Source organism: Spizellomyces punctatus (genome assembly GCF_000182565.1).
Source record: "Spizellomyces punctatus DAOM BR117 chromosome Unknown supercont1.11, whole genome shotgun sequence".
Lineage (NCBI taxonomy): Eukaryota > Fungi > Chytridiomycota > Chytridiomycetes > Spizellomycetales > Spizellomycetaceae > Spizellomyces > Spizellomyces punctatus.
Genome location: NW_015971547.1, coordinates 435,728 through 458,076, shown reverse-complemented (window position 1 = coordinate 458,076; position 22,349 = coordinate 435,728). Strand labels below are relative to the sequence as shown.

Genomic DNA, 22,349 nt, shown 5'->3' with positions numbered 1-22,349 from the left:
AGACATGGACTACAGGTCGCTCGAGGGCTTTGCGAGAGTGTCGACCAAAGGATTGAAACGGCCTTGTTTGTGAGCAAATGAGCGTACACTATTGAGCATTGGCATTTCCAAGCAACACAAGAATACTACATTCAATTCTGGAACATCTCTCTGCCCGTAGTAAATGGCCTGCATCTGCCATCTGGAAATGCAGTTTGAAAATGCTTCTGCAGTAAGCTATCTAACACGTGACTATAATGAGAGTTCGAATCCCGCCTATTGCAAAAACAAAACATTTTTTATTAAAAAGGGCAATTTTTGAACACATGAGAGCCGCTTTCCCCAACGGCTGGAATGTGTCATCTTGTCGGAGATTCGCAGTTTTGCTTGTCGTTTCTTCCATTCTCCCGATATTTTCTTTTATGTATTTTTAAAATGCCCATTTAAGCACAACGATGAACGAATATTCCATTAAATTCTAGCGGATCTAATGGTCATGATAAATGTACAAGATAGTAGGATTGACCAAGGGGAAAAGGTCACATCCCAGTCAAACCACTTCCCGCTGACCGTCGTTGGGCAGGAGGAAAGTCGCACCTCAACAAGCACCACAGATATCGAAACTGTGAGAATTCAGCAGGATAGTGAAAAGAAAAAGCAAAGTCGATTGCGTAAACTATTACGGATACGACCAAACTCTGATATTTTTCCCAAGACGTATCCCGGGCCTACTTCCGCTCCGGCCGTATTGGATGTATTGGATTTGGCTGTAGTGAATGTACCTTCTGTCGAAGACGGCACCCTGAGTTCGTCTCCCCCCAGGACAAAATACACTGACGAAAAGTCCAAAACGGGCCTGTGGAAGAAGCTCCAAAGACGAAATACGACTCCGATAAAACGGATTGATAGGTCATCTGAACAAACAGAGCAATGGACATCCATCCTGATCAAGGACGATCAACATCAGCAAGCAAAATGTCTCCCGGATGCTCCTGATCAATGCCCCCAATTTAGTACCCCATCGTTGCCCTCAAAAGACAATCGCGTGGTTCGATTCGTAGATTCATTCTCCGACACTGACGAATGGGTCGCCGATGCAGAGCTGGACTCTGAGTCCGACCCAAACAGTCTTGGCAGCGGGGACGACAGCGGCAACTCCGACGGCAAGCAGAGAACAAAAAAGAAGACAAAGCGAAAAACAAAGCCGAGAGGCAAATCGAGACGACTTGCAAAAAAGTTATCACATCAGTTTGCAGACATGTTCTCTTGGTTTGGTGGACGTGGTCCCGCCGGTGCAGGAAGCTCCTCCGAAGCAGAGGCAGTTAACAATCCTGTATTGCATTTGGTGACCGCGGCGTTGGTGAGTGAACCAAGATGTTTCAACTTGAGAGCGTCAGAATTGTTGATCTAGATCTACGATATCATCATTAAAGAAAGTTGAGAATGATCCGGATTTGACGCCGGCATCCGGAGACCACATGGGGTCTGATCACTGTAAGTTGGCAATATCAGCATCGAGACTACCTCCCATGAGGGCATAACATTCCGGTGTCATGTGCATGTAGTGGCCGACGACAGATCTTCCATCCATTCTCTCTTCCTCGAAGCCACGGATGCGCTGGCGGAACCGGAAAACACACCCGATACAGATGGCGACATCTTTTCACAAAGTTCTGGCGAGAGCGATGGGGAGGATAGCTCGCCTGTACTGACACCTGCAGGGCAATCTACGGCCAACTTGACAATCGCTGAAAAACTCCAGATCGCATTTGAATTACCGGAAACCGAACCATATCGTGGTGAATTCGCCTGCTGGCTCGTTCGCTCTGTTCTCCTGAAAGGAAATATATACATGACGGACAGTCATATATGCTTTTATGCAAGTCTGCCTCGAGAATACGGATCAATTCAGCATTCGGGCTTCCTCAGAAAACGAGCAAAAGCACCACGAAAAGGCTCCGCAACTTTTTGGTTTGTTCTCAAGGACGATACACTGAGTTTCTACCGTAATTCGACGAACCTCTATTATCCGCTCGGAAGAGTGAATCTAAAGAACGTAGTCGATGTCCAAAAGTCCAAGCAGCATCAGAGGGGCTTTAGTATTGTGACCAGGGACAAAAAGTACCGCTTCAAGGCGGACACAGAAACTGCCAGAGAGGAGTGGATGAAGGCACTGAAGGCGTCTATGGTCAGGGCCAGGAATGAGGGAGATGACGTTCGGGTAAGCCGTGAGGTTGAATTCGTAAAGGCGGGTGTGTCGGGATTCATTGTTCCATTCTCCCCTTGAACTTGCAGATTGTCCTTCCTTTTGCTAACATTACGGAACTTGAACTGAGCGGATCATCATCTGTCACTGACTCATTGAGGATTAAGGTTGTGGATGACGAATCAGCGTTGGCAGAAGAGGTACAATGCCCTAATGTGTTTCTAATGGATGAATACAACAAACCTAATTGTCTTCCTTGATTGCAACAGTATTTCTTTGCCTACTTCAACAATCTCCCTTACGCTTACTCGACGCTGATAGATCTTTGGCAGCCGCAACGTTCCTCACCCACACGTCCTTCGAACCCCCGTCGTAAAAGCATGTACGATACAACAGCCACCTCGGCCCTTCCCTTAAAGCCAGCCGACGTGTCAAGCCGATCCGGTCTACCAACTCCAACAGGCAGTATGGCCCTCCTTCCCCCTGCCGCGGAAACTCCATCCAATAGTCATCACCGCCGGACTCAAAGTGAGCATCCCCAGTCCGGAAGCCCCACGTCCGAAAGTGACAGCCCGCGACAAAGAATATCAGAAGATGGAGATGCAACGGATTCTTCGTCACACCCTTCGCGTTCGTCCATGTCCTCTACCTCTGCGTCGGAGTTTGGTCAGTCTGGAGGGGAAGGGCCATCTCGACCGGCAAGCGGCTGGAGAAGAAAGTTGGGCCATCGGAAAACTAGGTCGGATGCTGGTGTTTTGAGGGACATGAGCGTCGTTTCGGGTATAGGGGGATCGCAGCCGTCGCAGCCGACACAAAAGCAGCAGCAGCACAAGGAGATAAAGGCTGATGAGTTTAGGAAAACTTTTGCGTTACCCGATTCAGAACAACTCATTGCATGTAGGTGGTTGTATATTTGGGTGATAATTTCTCTACGATGACTCAAACTTTACGATCATGTTTCCAGCCTACCACTGCTCTCTACATCGGACCGTCCCACGCCTCGGCAAACTTTACATCTCCTCCAATCACCTCTGCTTCAAATCAAAACGAGTCGGCATCCGAACCCGATTACTTGTTCCCCTAATTGATATTGTAGACGTCTTGGAAGCACCAGGTTTTGGATGGCGACTCAGGATTACTACACGAGCCGGGGATGTATTTCTGTGCGAGTTTCATTCGCCGGATGTGAGAAGTAGGTGTCTCGAGGTGTTGGGACGCTGTCTTCGAGAAATGGACTGTGCGGACACGAAAGGGGTAGAACGAGCTTTGAGTCCGTTAAGGTGATTTACTTTTCCTGTTCCTGCTAGATCTGGAGGAATCATTTATTTTAACACTGATATGGCAGACATCAAGCCTCGATTTTGGACGATATCGAGAGAAGCGACTCCCATGTTCGGCCTTCGGAACTTTACAGTGCGTGCATCGTGTATCTGTGTGCAATTACTTATATATGCTTACTAACATATTTATTAAATATAGATCCACCCGTCCCTGCCGCTCTTCACATCACACTACTCACGATTGGGACTCGTGGAGACGTTCAACCTTACATTGCTCTGGGCCTCCGTTTGCAGACGGACGGTCACACTGTTCGTATTGCGACGCACTCTGAATATAAGGACTGGATTGAAGGATTTGGCATCGAGTTTCGGGAAGTCAAAGGCAATCCTGCAGAGTTAATGCGGCTGTGTGTGGAAAATGGGATGTTTACGGTTGGGTTTCTGAGGGAGGCTGTGTCAAAGGTAGGTTCTGGTAATCTGTAGTTGCTGATGCTGGTAACAGATGGAACTTACTGTTTATGTCCTGAACACTAGTTTCGTGGCTGGGTAGACGAGCTCCTCCTATCAGCCTACGAAGCCTGCAAGGACACCAACCTCCTAATCGAATCACCAACCGCCATGGCCGGTCTCCATATTGCCGAGCATCTTCAGATTCCCTACTTTGCCGCCTTCCCAATGCCATGGACACGTACGCGGTACTATCCACATCCTTTTGCCGTTCCAGATCGCAAGCGGAAAGGGTTGGGAGGATTGGGAGGAAGCTATAATTGGATGACACATGTTATGATCGAGGGGTTGTTGTGGAGGGGAGTGAGTGGGCAAGTGAATCGGTTTCGGAGGAAAACGTTGGGGAGGGTAAGTTCACTTTTTGGTGTACTTTGTACTTACTGAAAGTATCGCCGAAGAGCTCATGAACGACTTTCCTAAAATAGCCGCCTATCCAACTAGGCACTCTCAACGACCATAAAATCCCCTTTCTCTACAGCTTCAGCCCCACCGTTGTCCCACCCCCACCCGACTGGCAAGATTGGATTCACACCACGGGGTACTGGTTTCTCGATGATTCCGACCCGGACTGGACTCCACCAGAGGATCTACGACAGTTTTTAGAGGAAAGCAAGGGAATGCCGGTTGTGTATATCGGATTTGGTAGTATCGTTGTCAGCGACCCAGACGAAATGACTCGGACGATTATATCTGCGGTTTTAAAGTCCAATGTACGGGCTATCCTTTCTAAAGGATGGTCAGGTCGTCTTGCCACTTCAACACCGTCCGAACCTATCACATACCCACCCCAAATCTATCCACTTACCAAACCCGCACCCCATTCATTCCTCTTTCCCCTCTGCACGGCTGCTATCCACCATGGAGGGGCTGGAACAACAGCCGCAACACTCCGCGCTGGAATACCAATGTCTATTCACCCCTTTTTCGGTGATCAATTCTTTTGGGCGGACCGGATATCTGATCTGGGAGTGGGTGTCACGCTACGGAAATTGAGCGTAAATAAACTATCGTCAGCACTCGAGACACTCGTCACTGATACCAAGATGCAACAACGTGCCCGGGTCGTTGGGGAACGATTGCAAAAAGAGGATGGCGTTGGGGAAGCGATCCGATGTATTTACAGGGATTTGGACTTTGCTCAGGAGAGAATTAAACATGTAAAAACTTGGGTTGATGAGCGGTGGGGTGGGTCGACATTGTGGAGCGGGGATAAAAAAGATAAGGAAAGGGATATAGCGGAGAGAAGGGCTGCCGAGAGCGGATGATGGGCATTTATTAGGTTATATCTTGTTGGATTATTGATTAAATTAATAGATAATAATAGTGGCATCCCTACAAATGCTTTGGGAAAGTGCCCTGACGGACCTTTGAACGATCGTCATACCGAAGCTTGGCAAAATGTCGAAAAGGAAATGTGCACTGCGACTGTACTTGCAAATGGAAATCACTGTTCACACCAAGAAATAATATACAGTCTTAAAGACAGTCCAAAGACAAGAACTATATTCCCCCCAACGCAGCTCCCATCTACCTCCCACAACTTTATAAATCATTCCCACCAATCCCAGCCCCACTCATTCTTCGCACTGGCTTTGCAACATTCTCATCCAAAAACACCTTGAGTCTCTCATAAGTGGATGGAGCTCCCTCTCCAGCACCAACCGCTTCCTTGGCAGCCTCACCAAGATGTTCAGCACTCTCCTGAGCCTTTTCACCAGCGAGTTTGGCTTCCTCGACGGCGCGACGTCGTTGACCGCTCTCTGCCCATCCACGGGCTTGCTCAGCGGCTCCCTTGGCTTTAGCAATGGCTCCGTCACGTTCATCCTTTACATACTGAGAAGCGTCCTTGGCTTTATCTTGGACGTAGTTGGTTGCTTCCTCTGCACGGCGTTGAGCGGCGTTCTTGGCTTCGTAAGCGCGAGCTTTGACGTTTTGAGCGGTTTCACCAGCCGTGTTTGCAACTCCTTCCGCGGCGCTGTTAACACGAGCTTTGGCATCTTGTACTCGGGCATTCACATCATCGGCTGCTTGTCTGGCTTGGCGGGCGGGACGAGAGCGAGTTATTTTCACGGGTATCTCCTCTGCAGCCTCGTAAGCACGACGACCGGCTTGACTGGCAGCATTGACGGCTTCTTGACCCTTTTCCTGGGCGACGTTCGCAGCATGTTGGGCGTTACGTACCACCGAATCGCGAGCCTCTCTGGCTGTGTCAACTACGTAGGCAGCACCTCCGGCGACTGCATCTTTTGCTTCGCTACCAAGTTCTGCGGCAGTCCCAACTGCTGCTGCACCCGTTCCGACAATAGCGTCCACGACAGGTTGAGCACTATCACGGGCGTATTCGTACACGTTGGCGGCTTTTTCCTTTGTTGCATCGTACACATCTTCAGCGGATTGTTTCACTGAACCGTATGCTCCCGATGCCTTGTTTTCTGCCTCTACAGCGGTATCTTTTGCGGCCCCATACCCGCGAGCAGTCTTGTCCTTGGTCGCCTCATAGGCTTGGTCTACCTTTTCTTTCGCAGCGTCCTGAACTTGTGCAGCCTTTTCCTTGGTTGCGTCGTATGCTTCCGATGCGGCACGCTTGGTCTTATCGTAGCCTTTTTCTGTTTTGGCTTTTGCTTCGTCAACGGTCTCCTCTACATTTACTTTGGCTGTGCCAATGACTGCCTCGGCAGCCTCCGCGGCTTGGGCAGCCTTCTCCTTTGTGGTATCAATAGCATCGGCTGCAGCTCGCTTGGTTTTTTCGACTACATTTCCGGCGGCATCTCGTGCGTACTCATAGGCACCTTCGACCGTACCAGCAGCATACCCAGCCGCACCTGCTGCCGTGTCTTTGACAACCTTGGCGGCATCTCCGACAGCGTGGACAGCCGAGGCACCAGTATCATAGATGGCGTCTTGAATATCACCAGCGGCGGCTCGTGCAGCTCTTCCTGAATGCTTGGCGGTATCACCGGCGGCCTTTGCGGCAAGATATGCCTCTTCTTTTGCGTTCTCGGCTGCAGCTCCGGGAATCACTGCAAAGTTTTGGATGGCATTCGAGACGGCGATTCTAATATTTGCCGCGTTAGATTGACATGCATGACAATCTGACATCAAAGACTGCATATTTACCCAGCATCTCTCAAACGGAAGGCATCAGACGAAGCGATGGCCGCTCCAGACAACAATAGCGCTACTGCAAGTTTTTGGTTCACCATGTCGCGGATTGCTTTTCACCTTTTTGACAGGTTGCAATGGTGCAAGATTTGATGTATAAACGGGACTCGTGTGATTAGGCGAGAGATGTGCCCGTCAAAAAGAAAACGCTGTTTTATAGTAATTCAAGAGTAGGATAGCTCAAAAGTACAATGGATGGGGGGGAAGGAGTTCAAGCTCCTTTTTAAATACCCTCCTCCACCATCCCATCCCATCCCACCAACATAAACAATTTCCAAAGGAATGGTGTGATGATGGCAACCTTCCATCATCAAGCGCGCCCCCTTTTCAAAAAACCCATTCGGACGTGATGTCATTTGGGGGATAGCGCGTTAAGTAAGCGGATTATGTCAGATGACCGAGTTCAGGCTGTGTCCTTTTTTTCAACACTTGTTTTTCTTATTCTTATTTTCATGGTATTTAAAAATATTGAAATGGGTTTGCCGTCATGAACGATTCATATATGGAGAGTTGGTCAGTTGTCCACTTTGAAGTCTAGCGTCAACGCATCAGCTGTTAGAGTTTTAAGGTTGTACCCGCCCAAGGAGACCATGTTTGTCTTTGTATCCAGGGAGGTATCATCAATAATTGGATCTCGCCATAAAAGGTATCACAATGGACTGGAAAATGTCAAATCGAGTGTGATTTCGAGGACATGTTCGGGCATCAAGTTGTGATTTTTTCAATAGATTCGGCTATTGCCTTCCTGCCTCTACAGATATGAGGGAAAGATGCAACTTCACAAGGACCGCTTCCAAAGTGTACAAAAGCCATGAGATGGGCCCATGCTTTGAATGCCGATGTAGGCATGCACGTGTGCGAACGATCTTGATGCGTTTCTACCTTTGGTGGAACAGTACGGTAGGCGATACGCCCATTGCCAGCCCATTTAAAAACCAATCAATATTTATGTAGCTCTCATACCAATAATATAAATTAATAAAGTTGCAAGGTATTGTACAAGAAAAAAAAAGGTGGCCACCTTGAACAATCAGCCAAATGCCCATCCAAACCATTTCCACTTTTTGTGCCTCCCCTCCTCGGATTCATCAGACTCTTCAAACGAGGATTCAAGATCAGGAGGACCATCGAGTTCATTCTTGCCCATATCGTCTCTGAGATCTTGTCTAGAACGCCTCTCAGGAGGATCTGCAAAATTCACAGTTCCTCTTGGATCGCATTGAAATGGAGAGTCGCTACGTCGTGCATAATAGTCAATAGTCGTCGTCCATGACGCCATGGGAAAAGTCCGACGTGGGACGAGACGGTGCGGGCGGGCGGGTGCAGATGCTGGCTTTCGCGGTTGACTGTGTTGAGTTGAAGAGGGCGTGCGGCGATGAACCGGTTGTTGTTTTCTAGGCATTTCTAGCCCGCTATCGTAGGGATCTGGAGGAGGTTCAGTGTCTGTATATCCAGGAAGTCTGGTGGTTTGCGATGGTGCACTTGATGATGTGGTCGGGTGGGTGTAAGTTGGGTTGAAGCCGATCGTGACCAGCGGTTTGCGAGGTGTAGGCGGTGTTGATTGTGGACGATTTGTGGGCATGGACTGGTGAGCATTGTGATGATTGAGATTGGATTGTGTATGCTGGTGTGAATGCGGTTGATGCTGATGTGAATGATGCATTGTCTGTTGCGGGTGATTGGCGGGGAGAAACGGGTACAGATGATTTCTCTGCGGATGCTGGAGTCGTTGGGGTTGAGGATGGAAAAGCGCTGTGTTGGGTGATAGCCGTTGCTGCGATTGCGGTGCGTGGCGTTGGGGACGAGGACACTGAAGAGTTTGCTGGGATCGAGGAGATACCGGTTGTTGCCGATGAGCTACCGTAGGCGCTACCGTCTGCTGTCTATCTGCTTTTTGGTGCTTTGCATTATCGCCACTGCGATGTGACGTTTGACAGTGGTTCTCATTCGGTCGTTGGCCAACGTTTTGAGACACCCTTTGCGCTTCCGTGCTCTGAGTTTGCTGCTGTTGTTTCGATTCAATGGTCTCGGTTTCGGGGACCGCTGCAAAAACTGTTTCCTTGGGTGCATCGCACTGCCCAGCCTGTGCCCCCTCTGCCTTCCAAGACGCTTCACCGCCGACAGCTGGAAGAGCGTGCTCAGCCTTTCTCCGCCGATCGGCTGTATACCAATCCTCTTGGTCCTGTATCCCTTGCAACGCCTTACACAAGACTTTTGCTTGCCGTTCCTTTAGCTGCAAGCTCCTGTCCTTTTCCTTGGACATGGAGGGTGTTTCCTTCTTCAAGTCCTGCTGCTGCTGCTGCTGCAAGGGTGTCTTGTAGGTAGGATGCGGGTTGTCTGGATGTCCCACAGTCTGACAGGCGGCAAAGGTAGATATGGCAGCGACAGCTGCCATTTGACGGACGACTTACGTCTGAAAATCACACCACAAAGGAAAGCTTTTTGAACAAGACCAGAGACGGGGGGTTGATCGATTAAAAAAAGCAAGTCTTGTTTAAAAGCTCCATTCAATCGATTTTTTCTGTTGAACCCGCTGACCACGGCAAGCCCACACCCTTTACGCCAACAATCGCGGAGAGTAAAGAGTTTGCTTTTGTTGGGCCTTTGGGGGCGAGATTTCATGCCGAAAACCGTTCAACTTGTTCTCATGATCGGTTGCCCAAATTTCCAAAACTTTTTTTTTTAATAAGGTCAGCTGCAAGTGTTCAACCGTGCGCATGCGGAGAACAAACGCGACGCGAACGCGACACTCTCCCTCCGACCAAAAAGGTGTGAAACGGGCGAGTTCTTTTTTTTTTTATGTAAATGGTTTCTTTGTTTTGGGGGAGATCAGCATAAGAGTGTTATATTCGTTTTTACTCGGCAATAACATAACTAAGTACTTGTGAGGTTTGGTAAATCATTTGGAAATGGGGCAAAACAAGCAGTTTCATCCCCCCACCACGTTTATCGATGAGGGGGTCACATCCTCAGGTGATGGTCGGCAGGCACACGAAACCCTTGGGGACAAAAGGGCATGTGGGTCGTTTATTAGCAGACAAGAAGGACTTGGAGAGCGTGCGCCCAACACACACGAGCTCAAAGTGTCAGAAACAACTTGCGGGGGAAGGGAATCCAAAAGCCTTTGCCCCTCCCGCAATTGTTTTAACCAACTTCTTTCTTGACACATCAAAGACATGTGCTTTGTTTCTGGTCGAGGTTGCTGCTTGCGGCGATCAACGAGAAAAGGGCAGTCGGCAAATGTCAGCACAAAAGAGTTCGGACATTACGTGATATGACACATACGCACACTTTTTGGCAACTTGCCTTTTCTCCACCATTTCATTTCACTATTGACATTTTATCGGTGCGTACTGCGCATAATACTGGATATATGCAGAGGCACTATAGATACTGATGCACTGGCATCTGCCTTACCTTGTTCCAGAGGACTTTAGACAGTGACCCACGCTCAACAAGCTAGACAACAATGGCTCGCCTGCCGCTCGTCAAACTCCTACTTGGAGTTGCATCCATACTGTCATACGCAAACAGTAAGCCAAACGATTTTATATCTACATGAGCAAAGTGAATCGAACCTTGTCTTGCAGGCGCCAACTCCAAGCCAACGCCAGGTGTGATGAGCGGTTTGCCCCTTAAGGACCGTCTCTGGATACGCTGTCACTGACCACTCTGTTCCATGGCACAGTGGTTCTGTGGCATGGTATGGGAGATAGCTGCTGTAATCCTGACAGCATGGGCCAAGTGAAACAAACGTTGGAGGAAGAGTTGCCCGGAGTATACGTACATTCTATCATGATTGGAAATTCGGATGACGACGATCGGAAAGCATCCTATTTCGATCAAGTTAATCGGCAGGTAATGGATATCGTCTTGACATCTTATCTCAATCCCGTATTGATTTGCAAGTTTGACTAGGTGCAAGAAGTTTGCGAACAATTAAAATCACACTCTAATCTCAAAGACGGTTTCAACGCCATTGGATTCTCGCAAGGTGGCCAATTCCTGCGTGCATACGTCGAACGCTGCAATGATCCACCCATGCACAATCTTGTAACGTTTGGATCCCAACATGGGGGTGTGTCGGAATGGCCGGGTTGCAGAGATAGGAACGATCTCAGCTGTTCCTTGGCACGAAGCTTATTGTTACGGGGCGCGTAAGTGCGAGTGCTGTCCTTGTAACGGATTAGCAGCGGACGCTTTACTCGGTGAATGCTAGGTACCTCTCGTGGGTCCAATCCCGTGTCGTCCAGGCGCAATACTACAAGGACGCCAAAAACTATGAGACATACCTCGAGAAAAACATTTTTCTCCCTGATATCAACAACGAGAGAGAATACAAAAATGCCACCTATGCCACAAACCTAAAGTCTCTCAAGAAATTTGTAATGATAATGTTTGAAGATGATGACATGGTTGTGCCAAAGCAGAGTGCGGTACAGTACAGTTCATTTTTGATGACGTTTTCGGCAGTGTTGTTCAAACTTGCTTGCCTAGTGGTTCGGATACTGGAATGAGGAAGGCGTTGTTATCCCGTTGAGAGATCAACCGTTGTATAAAGAGGTATGTGACTGTCTTTTCACCTACTAATCGTATCGTCACTGAGTGCCAAGCTTTACTTTCTGATTTAGGACTGGCTTGGTCTGAAAGAAATGGACAAGGCCGAAAAGTTGGTCTTTGAAACTATACCCGGACGCCATGTACGTATCCACAAATGATCATCTTCTTTTTGCAGTCAAATGAAAACTGACTATTTGCATTGCTAAGATGCAAATTGAATTGGCGTACCTACGAGATGAGATTATACCAAAGTACTTGGGAGGCAAACGTCAATTGGTTTTCCAAGTAGATCCTGCATGGAATTGATAAGCAGCATTGCTAATGTTGCTACGACGATCCCCTCGTCATCGAAGGTAGCATACTGGACGTAGATGACTGATATCTTACTCTCTGTGCTGGCTTTGATAAGTAATATTGACACATGATGAAAGTGATCTTTGACATTTGCCCCCGCCAGCATTCGCGTCCGATTATGGTTGACATTAGCATATTACTGTGCTCTCAAACTCACCTACTCTTCAAAGTTTGTGGTGAACGAGTCTCCTGATGCCCGATCTTCTTTTCTGTAAGACAATGCGGCTGAAGGTTTAACTTTACCTGGAACGAGAACTATTCTGGTATACCACTGATTCCTCAAAGGACACCACGCATGCCTGACTGTATCGACTCTCCTGTAACACTAACTACCCGCATGAGAGGAGAACATGCAGCTCTCATCGATCGAGTGCTCAGCCCAGTATGTTTCATGGATTCACTCCTGCGCGGCGGGAAGACGTACTCTGCAATACCACACTACTAATCGAATGACACCGTGCCAACCCCGCGCTGACGTTTGCATAGTCCTACATGTTCTGGGATTTCCCATAATGGAACAAAATTATGTGTAATGTTTATAGACTACCCGTTTACGAGGGAAACGCATCTAGCGAAACCATGAATCGGAGTCCCACATCTTCCGCTTTGCTGACCGATCAGTGGCAGTGCAATCATGTGACCAGTGGGTTAGGCGGGCGACGCGACAGCAAGATCGGAGCGCTCCGTCGTGAATTTCCATATGACGTGCTTACGTCGGGCATTCAACAAAAGAAGAAAAGTTCAGGCGCTTAACTGAAAAGTGTTTGTCGCAAACCTTACATATTTGTCAGGTTGGATGCACATTCAGGGATGCATCGACTGTACGCTGTGCAGGGAACATGGCCTCCCCTGCGGTTGTACACAGCCTCGATTTTTTGGCGGAGCTTTAGGTTTTCCGGCGCGAACGCTAAACTTCCGCCGTTTACAGCGATTCACGGATATCTTTCCGTCATGCTGTGCGGTTGAGTTAACCTGCAGAATTGATGTGTATAAAAAGATGTAAGAAGAGTGTATAGGTCATCCCGTCCTGGAGCTCACTCCATCATGTCCGTCTTCCCTGGTGTCCTGCGTGCCGCTTGGCCATTCCTTATCGTCCTCGCATCTACCTGCATCCACACCTCTTTAGCAATCAACCCAAAAGCACGTAGAGCTGATGCTTGCAGCTTCTCTCCCAGCACCATCTACTCCTACTCCCGCGTCCTATCATGCTACAAAAGCTTTCCTTTTCGCGCCGATATAAAGCAGGACGCTTTGGCCAAGCTCGAGAAATGGTTGGATATATACGCTTTTACTGACTTGGCCAAGGAAGGAAGCGCTCTTTATGGTCAGCCTGGTGTGGATTTGAGAAAAGGGTTGCGTGATATTGCAGCTAGGAAATACGACACGGATTTTGCCTTCCAGATGGATCTTCAGAATTTGTTTTGGAGGTTGAATGATGCTCATACCCTCTATAAACCTCAATGCTACACTGTAAGTACTCATTGAAGCATTTGCTTCCGTTCCTGCACATCGACTCCCATTTCTCATATGAATCGTGTATATCTCGTACCTAGCAAGCATTTTATTTTATCCAACCTTTTGCCTTCATCCCTTCATCTGACGAAAAGCTTACTGTCACCGAGCCATGGTGGCTTGCCCCCTTCACTATTTACAACTCCTCCACCTACCAAGAGCATCTTGATCGGTTTGGAAGGCGTTATCAGGATTGGCGAGTGTTGAGAATTGACGGAACAGACGCTTTTTATGCTTTGAGAAAGTATGCCGAAAATGAAGGCGGCGTATTGAGGGTCAGTAAAGTTTACTTACCGGAAGGATTAGAGGGGGATTGGTATGTCGGGGACAAAGTTCACTTATTTTTTCCATATGTTAGGATGCTGAGGCAAGATTTATTCAAGCAGTCAACACCGGTCCACCTAATATGCCTACCTTCATCTTTCGAATGGATGCCCCACCAATGTCTCCCTCCACCCTATACACCCTGCAAGACCCCAGAACTGGTAAAGTGGAAGAAATAGAGGTTCCAGTTAAGTACCGGACACATTGACGAAAATCAAGTATAATGTATTGACATTCCTCTTTATCATCCTTTCTTATCTCTCCTTTTAGTGGCTTGCTGTATGTGGCTCTGAAACTGCAATTACCAGCGGTGCAGATTACTGGCTCCAATTCTGCGATCCAAAAACTCCCGTTCCTCATGTTGAGGTCCCATCTTACGAACCACCTTCTACGCACCAGCATAAAAATGGCCATGGCATTACACATCCTCGTCTATCTGCTCGTGACGAAAGTAACGAAGAATTCAACTTCTCGCTGCCCACCGTACAAGAATTCCTTGCCGATAACACAAGGGGCGTCGTGAATCCTGTTACCCTTGCGGTTCAATTGGATAAACAAACCTGGGGGCTCCATATCTCTACGTTTGATGGCAGCGTAGATGACATATTGAAATGGGGGGACGATTGGCTAAACCTCTTGAACCTCGCCAAGAACAACAGTTTGAAAAACTTAATTCTGGTAAAGCATTTTATGTTATGTGCCTTGCATTCTCCTGGCATCCAGACTAATGCATAGAACGAATATTTCCCACCTGTATACAGGACTTTTGTGGCAACGGAGGCGGAAAGATTCTTTCCGGTTCTGCCCTTACTTTCTTTCTCAACCCGTCGGAATATGCTCCCCCGTCAGGCGGTCTTCCATTAACGCCGACAACGCTGAAATTGATCGGCGAAGCGACCAACTCATCGTCGTATTTTTACAAAAACTTTTTTAGCGACTTGAATGGAAAGAACATGACTTTGGCGGATATGTGGATGCCTACGTGGTGAGCAACGAAACAAAGATACTTCCATCCATAATACGACTTTTATATTTACAGAGTATTCGTTGCGTCTAGGGACCGCCCACCCGGCACATTTGTTCCGCGGAGCAGGAAGATGTATATGAGAGAGGTTCTATTACCAAGGAATAATGAAGAAATACGTTCCGTTGCACCAAAGGAAAAATACTTTAATTTGGCGATTGTCACCGACGGGTATTGTATTTCCACTTGCGCTATTGTCACAAAGTGAGTTCCACGGCTGCTGCCCAGTTTTCTTGGCTTTGTTTGCTTTGTGTTCAGACGAGATTTATATCTAACCGTGAACCATCTTCCCCGCTCAGCCAACTTCGCGCACAGAACACTCCCATATACACCTTCACCCCTTTCCCTAACCGCGTAGATCAAAAGTTCTCGTACTCGACTCACCCCGCTTCAGTTCTCGATTCCACGTCCTTCCTATCTCCCTCAGCTCCTGGCAACTTCTCCACTACTGCGCAGGTCCGAGCAGCCTGGTTTGAGCTGTACGATGGCCGCGGCGAAATAGCAGAGTTTAGCAGGTACGCCAGTGATGGCAGTATTTATGTTCCGGCTGCAAAGAGTCGTGAAGAGAGAATTGTGACACAGATGGAAGCGTGGAGGGAGGTGAGCAGGAAGGTTTGGGGGAAGTGACTGGGCGATGTTGTGCCGTCCATGCTCGCATTATCAGAGACCCGAAAAAGTTGGATACCAAGTAAAGGTCTGAACCTGTTTACAAATATACCCATAATTCACAAGCTGGTGGAATCACACTGGCAAAAGATCTACAGACGTTTAGCAACCCTGAGTATGCTTCTCTTATCACCAAAGTATCCCCATCTTGCCCATTCCATCTGCATACACAAGCGCACAAGGTCTCAGCAAGATGTAATTTTGCAACTCAAGCGTTCTCATGCCCTCACCACAGGCAGTCTCGACACCTGGACTTTTGTGTCTGGTCTCGATCTCCGTGGGATGATCATAGATAAGTTGTTGGTTAGTTGATATATCGTATAGTCATCATTACCTGCCGCCGCATATTGTTCATCGTTCCCTCCTCCGGCGTGAGCGCCATCTCGACGATAATGACGATAGCAGCTAGTATCTAGTCCAGAAAAGAATCTAAAGGTTTGCCCAGAGATAAATGTTTTTTTCTGCCCTAATATCAGATTTTCAGCACCTGGCCTGTATGAACCAAGTTGGAAGCGGACCTGCTCCATATTTGGCGTGATGTATCCTCGCCCATAGACACACCATTTTGCTTTTCGAGAACCCAATCCGTACAGTGATGGAAATGGTGGGTATGCAGTAGTCGCAGTCTGCTAGGCCATGGCGTTCCAACCTTGCAACTAGGTCTATTATACAAGATCCCTGTACGCACGGAGGAGATGCCTCACCAGCAATGGAGGCGTTTTTGGTTTATCTTTTCGATATGGTTCCCTAAGTGAGCAATATTGGGAAAACCCTGTTCACCTGAATTTAATGAAAAACTCGTTACTGAAAAGCGGCATAATAGGATATAGTGGAAAGCCTTTGAGACGATGATAGCCCGATTTTGTTCTGATGCACTTTACTTTTTGATCAGATATCGGCATCTGATTCCTTGTTTTGGCGTGCAATGGTATATGTTCCTTCTCTATGATCAGACAAGTCTATATTTGACAGCGTTTTTTCGAGGTCCTTGCGGATATACCCCAAACCACCAGACTCATGGTGGCCGAAAATAAAAATGTGCTTATTGTTCACACACATATTCGTTACAAGTTGGTATCCCCCAAATAGATTCATGCATGCCCTTGACCGAACTTTCGCAGATGTCTATATTTCAACCTTATTTTACAAAAAGTTATTCGACGGTCTCCATTATCTTTTTTTTATTTTATTTTTTTGTTAACAAAACGGGTGACACATCCGAAATTGATCGGAGTATGAAAGCTGCATTAAATGATTTTCAACTTTCGATTCGCAGTTCGATTCCCGTCCAATTCATCACCTTTTTCATAAGAATGTTAACCACCTTTTGTCAACTCCAATCCCGGCGCACCCTGATCCACCTTCGCCACCACATCCGCCGGCATGCCCCCTTTCTCATCCGCCGGCATCCGTCCACGACAAGTATATCCAAACCACTCTTGACTGAATCCATTAATGGTCGAGAGAGGGTCTATACCAAGCCATCGCATCCTTCTAAACCGCTTTTGTATGCATGGACTGCGGATGCGGGCACAAGGATGGGAGTGTGGCGAGGAGGAGTGTTGGGGTGGATAAAGGCCATGTTTTTACCTGTTGGGTACCCGGGGAGTGTGCATCCAGTTTACGCCAAAGTACACGTCTATCAGTTTGTGGAGACGTTGATTTGGAGCACGGTGTGTGTTGTGTGCATGCATTCACTTGGGTTCTTTAATTCATAGTTTTGCCTTTGCAGGTCTCTGTCCTCTGCAACCAAGCGATGCTCTCCTCAATCGGCGTCGGCTCTCCAGCCGCCACAACAGGCGCGGTGGCGATACAGTGGGTTCTCAAAGATGGTATAGGCGAGATAGGAAAACTGTTTTTTATCCAACGATTTTCGAGGAGTTTTGATTCGCATCCCAAGACGTGGAAACTGGTTGGAGAGGTGTCATCACTTGGAGGGGCGTTTTTGCAGCTTTGTACGGCCATTGCGCCTGGTGGGTGGTTTTTGGGGTTGGCGGGGGTGGGCTATGCATTGAGGTCGATTCATTACTCGATTTGGGTTTGTTTCTCTTCGTGTTTTTGCCTTGACCTTGCTGGTGGAACTCACACACTTTTATAGGGTGCAACGCATATGACATTCACACGCAACTTTGCGCTGCAAGGTAACGTCGGAGACCTCGTCGCCAAAGATGATTCCCAAATGTCCGTCGCCCATCTCTTGGGCATGTTGATAGGCGTTTGCGCCATCACCTTCTCCCACACACCCACATTTCTCTTCACCACGTTTTTCCTTCTGGGTCCACTTCATTTCACGACAACCCTCGCCCTTCTCCGGGCTGCGCGGTTTGAAGTGCTGAATCAGACTACGCTAGCATTGGTGTGTTGGAAGTTTGTACGAGAGGGGCGTGTATCCGGTGTTGAGGAGTTACGGCCTTATGAGAAATGGTTTGGGGAATGGATTAAGAATGATGTGCCCGTTGCGAGGATTCGTATTGGTGTTGAGGTTAACACCGCGTTTAAAGAGGCTGGAGAGGTAGAGGGTGTTTTGAGTGTGTTGAAGGTTTGTACCCACTCACACCTTGCTTGCATGTGTTTGTTTTCCTCAATATCATCTTACCCAGGCTGAAAACTACCTTCTAACACCGACGCCCAACCCTTGCCTCCTCCTTCATCCCTCGGCTACACCGCATGATATCATCAAAGGCATGCTCCATGCAACCGCCATCCACACCCTTCTCACAGAGAACCCCACTGCAGAGCCTCTAAAAGCTCTAGCATCATCTCATGCGTGGGCGATAGAAAAGTTTCCTGGGTTTGTGGTGGAGATAGATGAGAAGGGATGGCAGTCTGATGCCGTGTTTTGGGAGGATGTAGGGAGGCGTGTTGTGTGGGATAGGGAGATACCAGTGATTGAGGAGGAAAATGGCAGTGTGTGAGGTCAGCGTGTGAGGTCAGCGAGTTTTTGTATTTCATATATTAGTAGAAGGAGAATAAGTGACATGGTTGGTTTGAGCGATAGATTTGGTGTAGGGTAATAGAACTATTGATCTTAATGTCGTCTATAACAATTATCCGTTCGATATTTTCTGCTCAGATGTGATCCACATTGTAGGATACGTTTTCGAAAAAAGCCCAACTGTATTGAGCAAACTACCTGATGTTGTTGCAAGGGCACAAAACGTATCTGACAACTTTAGATGCCCGCTTATCAAGCTGCAATGAGGATCTGGGCAACCGGACCAAAGCACCTCCTCAAATGTACCCAGAAGGACAAACATAAACCAAACAGCCGAGCGACCCAAAGACATGCCCAAAAAAAACCAAGAACATTTTTTAAAACAAAAATGTAAAAGAGAATAAAAATTACAGATGAACATGATGACGTTGTGTTCTATGTTCTTACTCCCATCCGTGCGGCCCACAACCCAACCCCTCACTCTCGGGAACATTATACGAACAGCGTTCTTCATGCACCCGTGCCCGGTTCGATGTAGAACCTTGACCGCTTGTATCGTGGCAGAATATCTGTTGCAAGCATTTGTCTGTAATAAGAGGTATGTAAGCCTTCAAAATCACTTGATAAGCACCACATCAATGCAAATACATACTTGACATGCTCAACAGCATCATCAAACAGTTTTTCGCCACTCCACTCATCGCCCTTAATCGGGGCCTCCTTCAACTTCTTTTCAATCTCTCTCCGAATTCCACTGGGAAGATTCACTTCATTCGTACTCCCCGCCCTCACAAAGTCATAGAGGATGTTCTGTGCGTACTTTTGGCGATCGGGACCGTTAAACCGTGAGTATCTGTGCCGGTAATCCATGGCATTGGCAAGAAAGAGGAGGTTCTCAGTGCAAAACTCGTGAGCTGCAAAGGTTGTAAGAGCGGACAAACTGGCGGGGTGTGCGAGGGTGAGGTCCAGTTCGCGGGTGGGTGGGGTACAAGTAGATCGGTTCCGCTTTTGAGCTGCTCCTTGGGCTGCCTGGTGGCTCGTGACGGTTGACGCGGCATTGGCAGGCATGGGATGACTGAAACTGGTCCGCTGGTTCACAGCCGTGGAAGAAATTGATGTCGTGATTTTGCGGATAGTGTCGGACATGACAGGTAGTTGTGTTGGAGTGTCCTCTTGTCCCACTCTACTGACTGCAGCGCTCTTGGATCCATGGCGAACACTCATGGTTGTGGTTGTACCGTGAAGATCCTGCATGGAGCCCTTATTCTCGGAAATGGAGGAGGCGCCGTGAGAGGAGCGGGTGAGCCAGAGGAGACCCGTTCGGGTTTTTCGAACTGTGTCTTGGTATTCGGGGAGGAGGGCGACGACTGTGGGCGCGGCGAGGAGGAGAACATGATAAAATATTGGGGCAAAGACGGCCAGCCTGTTATTATACAACGATGCAGCGACACATGAGTAAGTGGGTTTAATTTGGTCGTGCTGCGAGTTTTACATACCAGACCAAACCATCCGCTGTTGCTTGCGAGTGATTGTAGTAATCGTAGGCCGTCCATCCTTTATTGAAGGTCATTACAATAGCGGTGACCAAAATCTGCCACTTGATTGCCATGCTAGAAATAAAACAACCAGAGATTAGAATGGTTTCCGTATCGCTAGAAAATGCAAAACATTCACATACTTGTCACCCATCATCACCCAAGGCACTCTCAAGCCCAAAATCAACAGATCCGCTCCCAAAATCTGCCACAAAAACACCCAGACGGTGTATTCTTCAAAATCCGGTTGGCCCCATTTGACGCTCATCAACCAAGCCAAAAAGCACAACATGGGGATTGCAGTCACAAAGTAGTACACAAATGCCATGCGCTCTTGGGCCCAGAAATTCACACGGCGAAGCCTGGTAGCCGTGATATGGAGCTGGTCGTGTTGAGGTTGGTAGATTTGACTATGTTGTTTCTTGCCAAGAGGCGGCGCAGCTGCTGAGATTTTGGGTTCTTCTGGGATAGAGTTTTTGGGGGTGGACGTTTGGCTGACGCGGTCGTAATGGTAGACCTGGGGTAGTTCAGCGCGAAGGATGGCTCGAAGACGCTGTGCTTTGTCCCTGTCACCCAACAAAGTAAGCCCCAATTGCCCGGTACAGGCAACAATGTCCAACCAAAAAAAAACTCACAGAAAGTAATGGGTCAAAATCAACGCATAAAACCCTGGCATTGCCAACGAGAACGACACGAGAATGGCCCCAATCCACATCCGAATCTTTCTCTCCGATACAGATCTTAGATCGCTTAAGGCGGTGTAGAAGAATGCAACGAGCCCAATGTAGATCAATAACCACACTGCGGTCGTGACGCACATGGACCAGTGGCGGAATCGGATGATACGTTGGTCGCGGTTCCATACCTGCAACAAAATGACTGTTGAGGCTTGTGATAACTGAGAATAACGGCAAGTATACATACAAAGAGGGGTAGAAAGATGACCACAATGACCATTTGGACGAACCAGCCTACTACCATTCGGTTATCTCTGGTCAATGGTACAGCTGTCGAGTTGAGTTTCAGGAGGCGACCGAGAAGTTTACCATCTGAGGTGATGACGGATTCGCAGAAATCGAATATCAGGGTGGGGAGCTGTGATTGTTGACGGTTGTCGTTCAGCACCTTGCGGGAATGTGTTCATGCAAGTGCAGGACCCAATATCCTTACCTGAGCGGGATTAGCAAGTTCGGGACATTGCGAGACAAACATGCACATTTGAAATGCCAGCTTGGTCTTATTCGCTTGCGCCATTGAAGAGAGACAAAACTCCTAGAGATTTAAAAAAGTTCAGCAATCAGAAATCATTACGAGACCAAAGTGACCAAAAAGGTCCATCGAGAAAACTTACCCCCACAGTCTGAGTAGCCGTGACATTAACATTCTTCATACACCCAACCGCACAAGTTGATACCTCCGCATCCGCAGCCCGACCGCTCCCACATATGGCCGCCAGAATGAGGAACAGGAATATCAGTGAACGCATGGTGGTTCCCGGGGACGCCGTCTGAGGGTGGGGTGGTTAACGAGGGTGCGAGTGTAGTAATGAAAGACCTCAATCAAGGAAACCAGAACCGGAAATTGGGAGACAGTATCGACGACAGACCAACTTCGAACACCTAATCCACAACTGCACCACACCAAAAGGCCTTAGGAATGGGACAAATGGGGAGCCCGCCTACGACAGCTACAGATATTCTAGGCGAGACAACACCCAACAAGACACTCGATCCACAAAAAAAAGGTAAATAGGCCGATACAAATAGACCCTCCAGCCTCGGATATTTTTTGAGCTTTAGACTGGGATCCCTCACTCGGTTGAGCAGATTTCAAAGCAAATAGTAGGAAAATAATGGGAGTTGAAAGCTAAAATTCAAAATCATCAGTTCGGAATTAGGTCTGATTAAACTATTCCCCGCCCACGCCCTTTTTTCGCTTCAACATCCTTTCATGTCATTCTAATTTTAGAGCACACTTTGTTCACCTAAAAAAAAAAAAGAAATGGAAATGCCTACCTTTGGTTCTATTCGTGCTAGGTCATCCGATGTGTTGTGTTTTTCCCGCCTCAGATACCCTGCTTTTGCCATCATGGCAATTCAGCGATTGTTCAAATTACTATAAATACACAAGGTTTTCCGCTAGTTTCCTACTTACGTAACTCGCGATGTGTGATGGTTTTGGTGTGTGCTGCGGCATGTTTGTGTTTAAGTGGAATGTGTGTGTATGTTGGATGCCTTTGAATTATTCAACACACAAAAAAAAAAAAAGAAAACAGCCGCGGAATCAAGAGTTGCGAGTAATCGTA

At 47.8% G+C, this 22,349-nt stretch overlaps 7 protein-coding genes across 7 annotated transcripts; 4 read left to right on the top strand and 3 right to left on the bottom strand.

The window, feature by feature from the left end:
- Positions 1–356: 356 nt before the first annotated feature.
- Positions 357–5,334, top strand: SPPG_06223 (uncharacterized protein). Its single transcript, XM_016754430.1, has 10 exons — positions 357–1,339; positions 1,413–1,473; positions 1,545–2,200; positions 2,275–2,385; positions 2,455–3,082; positions 3,150–3,465; positions 3,531–3,598; positions 3,665–3,927; positions 4,000–4,320; positions 4,398–5,334. Exons 1-10 carry the CDS (start codon positions 470–472, stop codon positions 5,235–5,237), a joined length of 4,134 nt encoding a protein of 1,377 aa, XP_016606570.1. The 5' UTR covers positions 357–469; the 3' UTR covers positions 5,238–5,334.
- A 64-nt stretch (positions 5,335–5,398) lies between these two features.
- SPPG_06222 (uncharacterized protein) lies at positions 5,399–7,451 on the bottom strand. Its single transcript, XM_016754429.1, has 2 exons — positions 7,090–7,451; positions 5,399–7,027 (listed from the first exon to the last, which is right to left on the bottom strand). Exons 1-2 carry the CDS (start codon positions 7,173–7,175, stop codon positions 5,515–5,517), a joined length of 1,599 nt encoding a protein of 532 aa, XP_016606569.1. The 5' UTR covers positions 7,176–7,451; the 3' UTR covers positions 5,399–5,514.
- Positions 7,452–7,968: 517 nt separating this feature from the next.
- Positions 7,969–10,294, bottom strand: SPPG_06221 (uncharacterized protein). The gene has a single exon (XM_016754428.1). It carries the CDS (start codon positions 9,527–9,529, stop codon positions 8,165–8,167), a length of 1,365 nt encoding a protein of 454 aa, XP_016606568.1. The 5' UTR covers positions 9,530–10,294; the 3' UTR covers positions 7,969–8,164.
- On the top strand, positions 9,924–12,128 carry SPPG_06220 (uncharacterized protein). The gene is made up of 9 exons (XM_016754427.1): positions 9,924–10,480; positions 10,562–10,667; positions 10,725–10,748; positions 10,823–10,992; positions 11,053–11,291; positions 11,354–11,570; positions 11,632–11,697; positions 11,766–11,834; positions 11,902–12,128. The coding sequence occupies exons 2-9, from the start codon at positions 10,604–10,606 to the stop codon at positions 11,998–12,000; spliced, it is 948 nt and encodes a 315-aa protein (XP_016606567.1). The 5' UTR covers positions 9,924–10,480; positions 10,562–10,603; the 3' UTR covers positions 12,001–12,128.
- Positions 12,129–12,990: 862 nt separating this feature from the next.
- SPPG_06219 (uncharacterized protein) lies at positions 12,991–15,608 on the top strand (the record flags this gene model as incomplete). Its single annotated transcript, XM_016754426.1, has 9 exons — positions 12,991–13,047; positions 13,175–13,518; positions 13,602–13,835; positions 13,919–14,071; positions 14,155–14,562; positions 14,646–14,869; positions 14,942–15,112; positions 15,208–15,508; positions 15,573–15,608. Exons 1-9 carry the CDS (start codon positions 13,032–13,034, stop codon positions 15,606–15,608), a joined length of 1,887 nt encoding a protein of 628 aa, XP_016606566.1. The 5' UTR covers positions 12,991–13,031.
- A 1,096-nt stretch (positions 15,609–16,704) lies between these two features.
- SPPG_06218 (uncharacterized protein) lies at positions 16,705–18,598 on the top strand. The gene is made up of 4 exons (XM_016754425.1): positions 16,705–17,247; positions 17,307–17,612; positions 17,673–18,113; positions 18,175–18,598. Exons 1-4 carry the CDS (start codon positions 16,810–16,812, stop codon positions 18,487–18,489), a joined length of 1,500 nt encoding a protein of 499 aa, XP_016606565.1. The 5' UTR covers positions 16,705–16,809; the 3' UTR covers positions 18,490–18,598.
- A 262-nt stretch (positions 18,599–18,860) lies between these two features.
- Positions 18,861–22,128, bottom strand: SPPG_06217 (uncharacterized protein). The gene is made up of 8 exons (XM_016754424.1): positions 21,396–22,128; positions 21,215–21,316; positions 20,969–21,139; positions 20,680–20,909; positions 20,188–20,610; positions 20,006–20,119; positions 19,162–19,932; positions 18,861–19,095 (listed from the first exon to the last, which is right to left on the bottom strand). The coding sequence occupies exons 1-8, from the start codon at positions 21,528–21,530 to the stop codon at positions 19,020–19,022; spliced, it is 2,022 nt and encodes a 673-aa protein (XP_016606564.1). The 5' UTR covers positions 21,531–22,128; the 3' UTR covers positions 18,861–19,019.
- Positions 22,129–22,349: the final 221 nt, after the last annotated feature.

Coding starts and splice junctions, on each gene's coding strand:
- SPPG_06223 (XM_016754430.1), top strand. CDS start 470: ATGGTCATGATAAATGTACAAGATAGTAGGATTGACCAAGGGGAAAAG. Junction 3,083..3,149: donor TTCAGAACAACTCATTGCAT/GTAGGTGGTTGT, acceptor TCATGTTTCCAG/CCTACCACTGCTCTCTACAT. Junction 4,321..4,397: donor GGAGGAAAACGTTGGGGAGG/GTAAGTTCACTT, acceptor TTCCTAAAATAG/CCGCCTATCCAACTAGGCAC.
- SPPG_06217 (XM_016754424.1), bottom strand. CDS start 21,530: ATGCGTTCACTGATATTCCTGTTCCTCATTCTGGCGGCCATATGTGGG. Junction 21,317..21,395: donor CGGCTACTCAGACTGTGGGG/GTAAGTTTTCTC, acceptor TTAAATCTCTAG/GAGTTTTGTCTCTCTTCAAT. Junction 19,096..19,161: donor GATGCTGTTGAGCATGTCAA/GTATGTATTTGC, acceptor CTCTTATTACAG/ACAAATGCTTGCAACAGATA.
- SPPG_06221 (XM_016754428.1), bottom strand. CDS start 9,529: ATGGCAGCTGTCGCTGCCATATCTACCTTTGCCGCCTGTCAGACTGTG.
- SPPG_06220 (XM_016754427.1), top strand. CDS start 10,604: ATGGCTCGCCTGCCGCTCGTCAAACTCCTACTTGGAGTTGCATCCATA. Junction 11,292..11,353: donor AGCTTATTGTTACGGGGCGC/GTAAGTGCGAGT, acceptor GGTGAATGCTAG/GTACCTCTCGTGGGTCCAAT. Junction 11,835..11,901: donor AAACTATACCCGGACGCCAT/GTACGTATCCAC, acceptor TGCATTGCTAAG/ATGCAAATTGAATTGGCGTA.
- SPPG_06218 (XM_016754425.1), top strand. CDS start 16,810: ATGAAAGCTGCATTAAATGATTTTCAACTTTCGATTCGCAGTTCGATT. Junction 17,248..17,306: donor AGACGTTGATTTGGAGCACG/GTGTGTGTTGTG, acceptor TTGCCTTTGCAG/GTCTCTGTCCTCTGCAACCA. Junction 17,613..17,672: donor CGATTCATTACTCGATTTGG/GTTTGTTTCTCT, acceptor ACACTTTTATAG/GGTGCAACGCATATGACATT.
- SPPG_06222 (XM_016754429.1), bottom strand. CDS start 7,175: ATGGTGAACCAAAAACTTGCAGTAGCGCTATTGTTGTCTGGAGCGGCC. Junction 7,028..7,089: donor TTCCGTTTGAGAGATGCTGG/GTAAATATGCAG, acceptor GGCAAATATTAG/AATCGCCGTCTCGAATGCCA.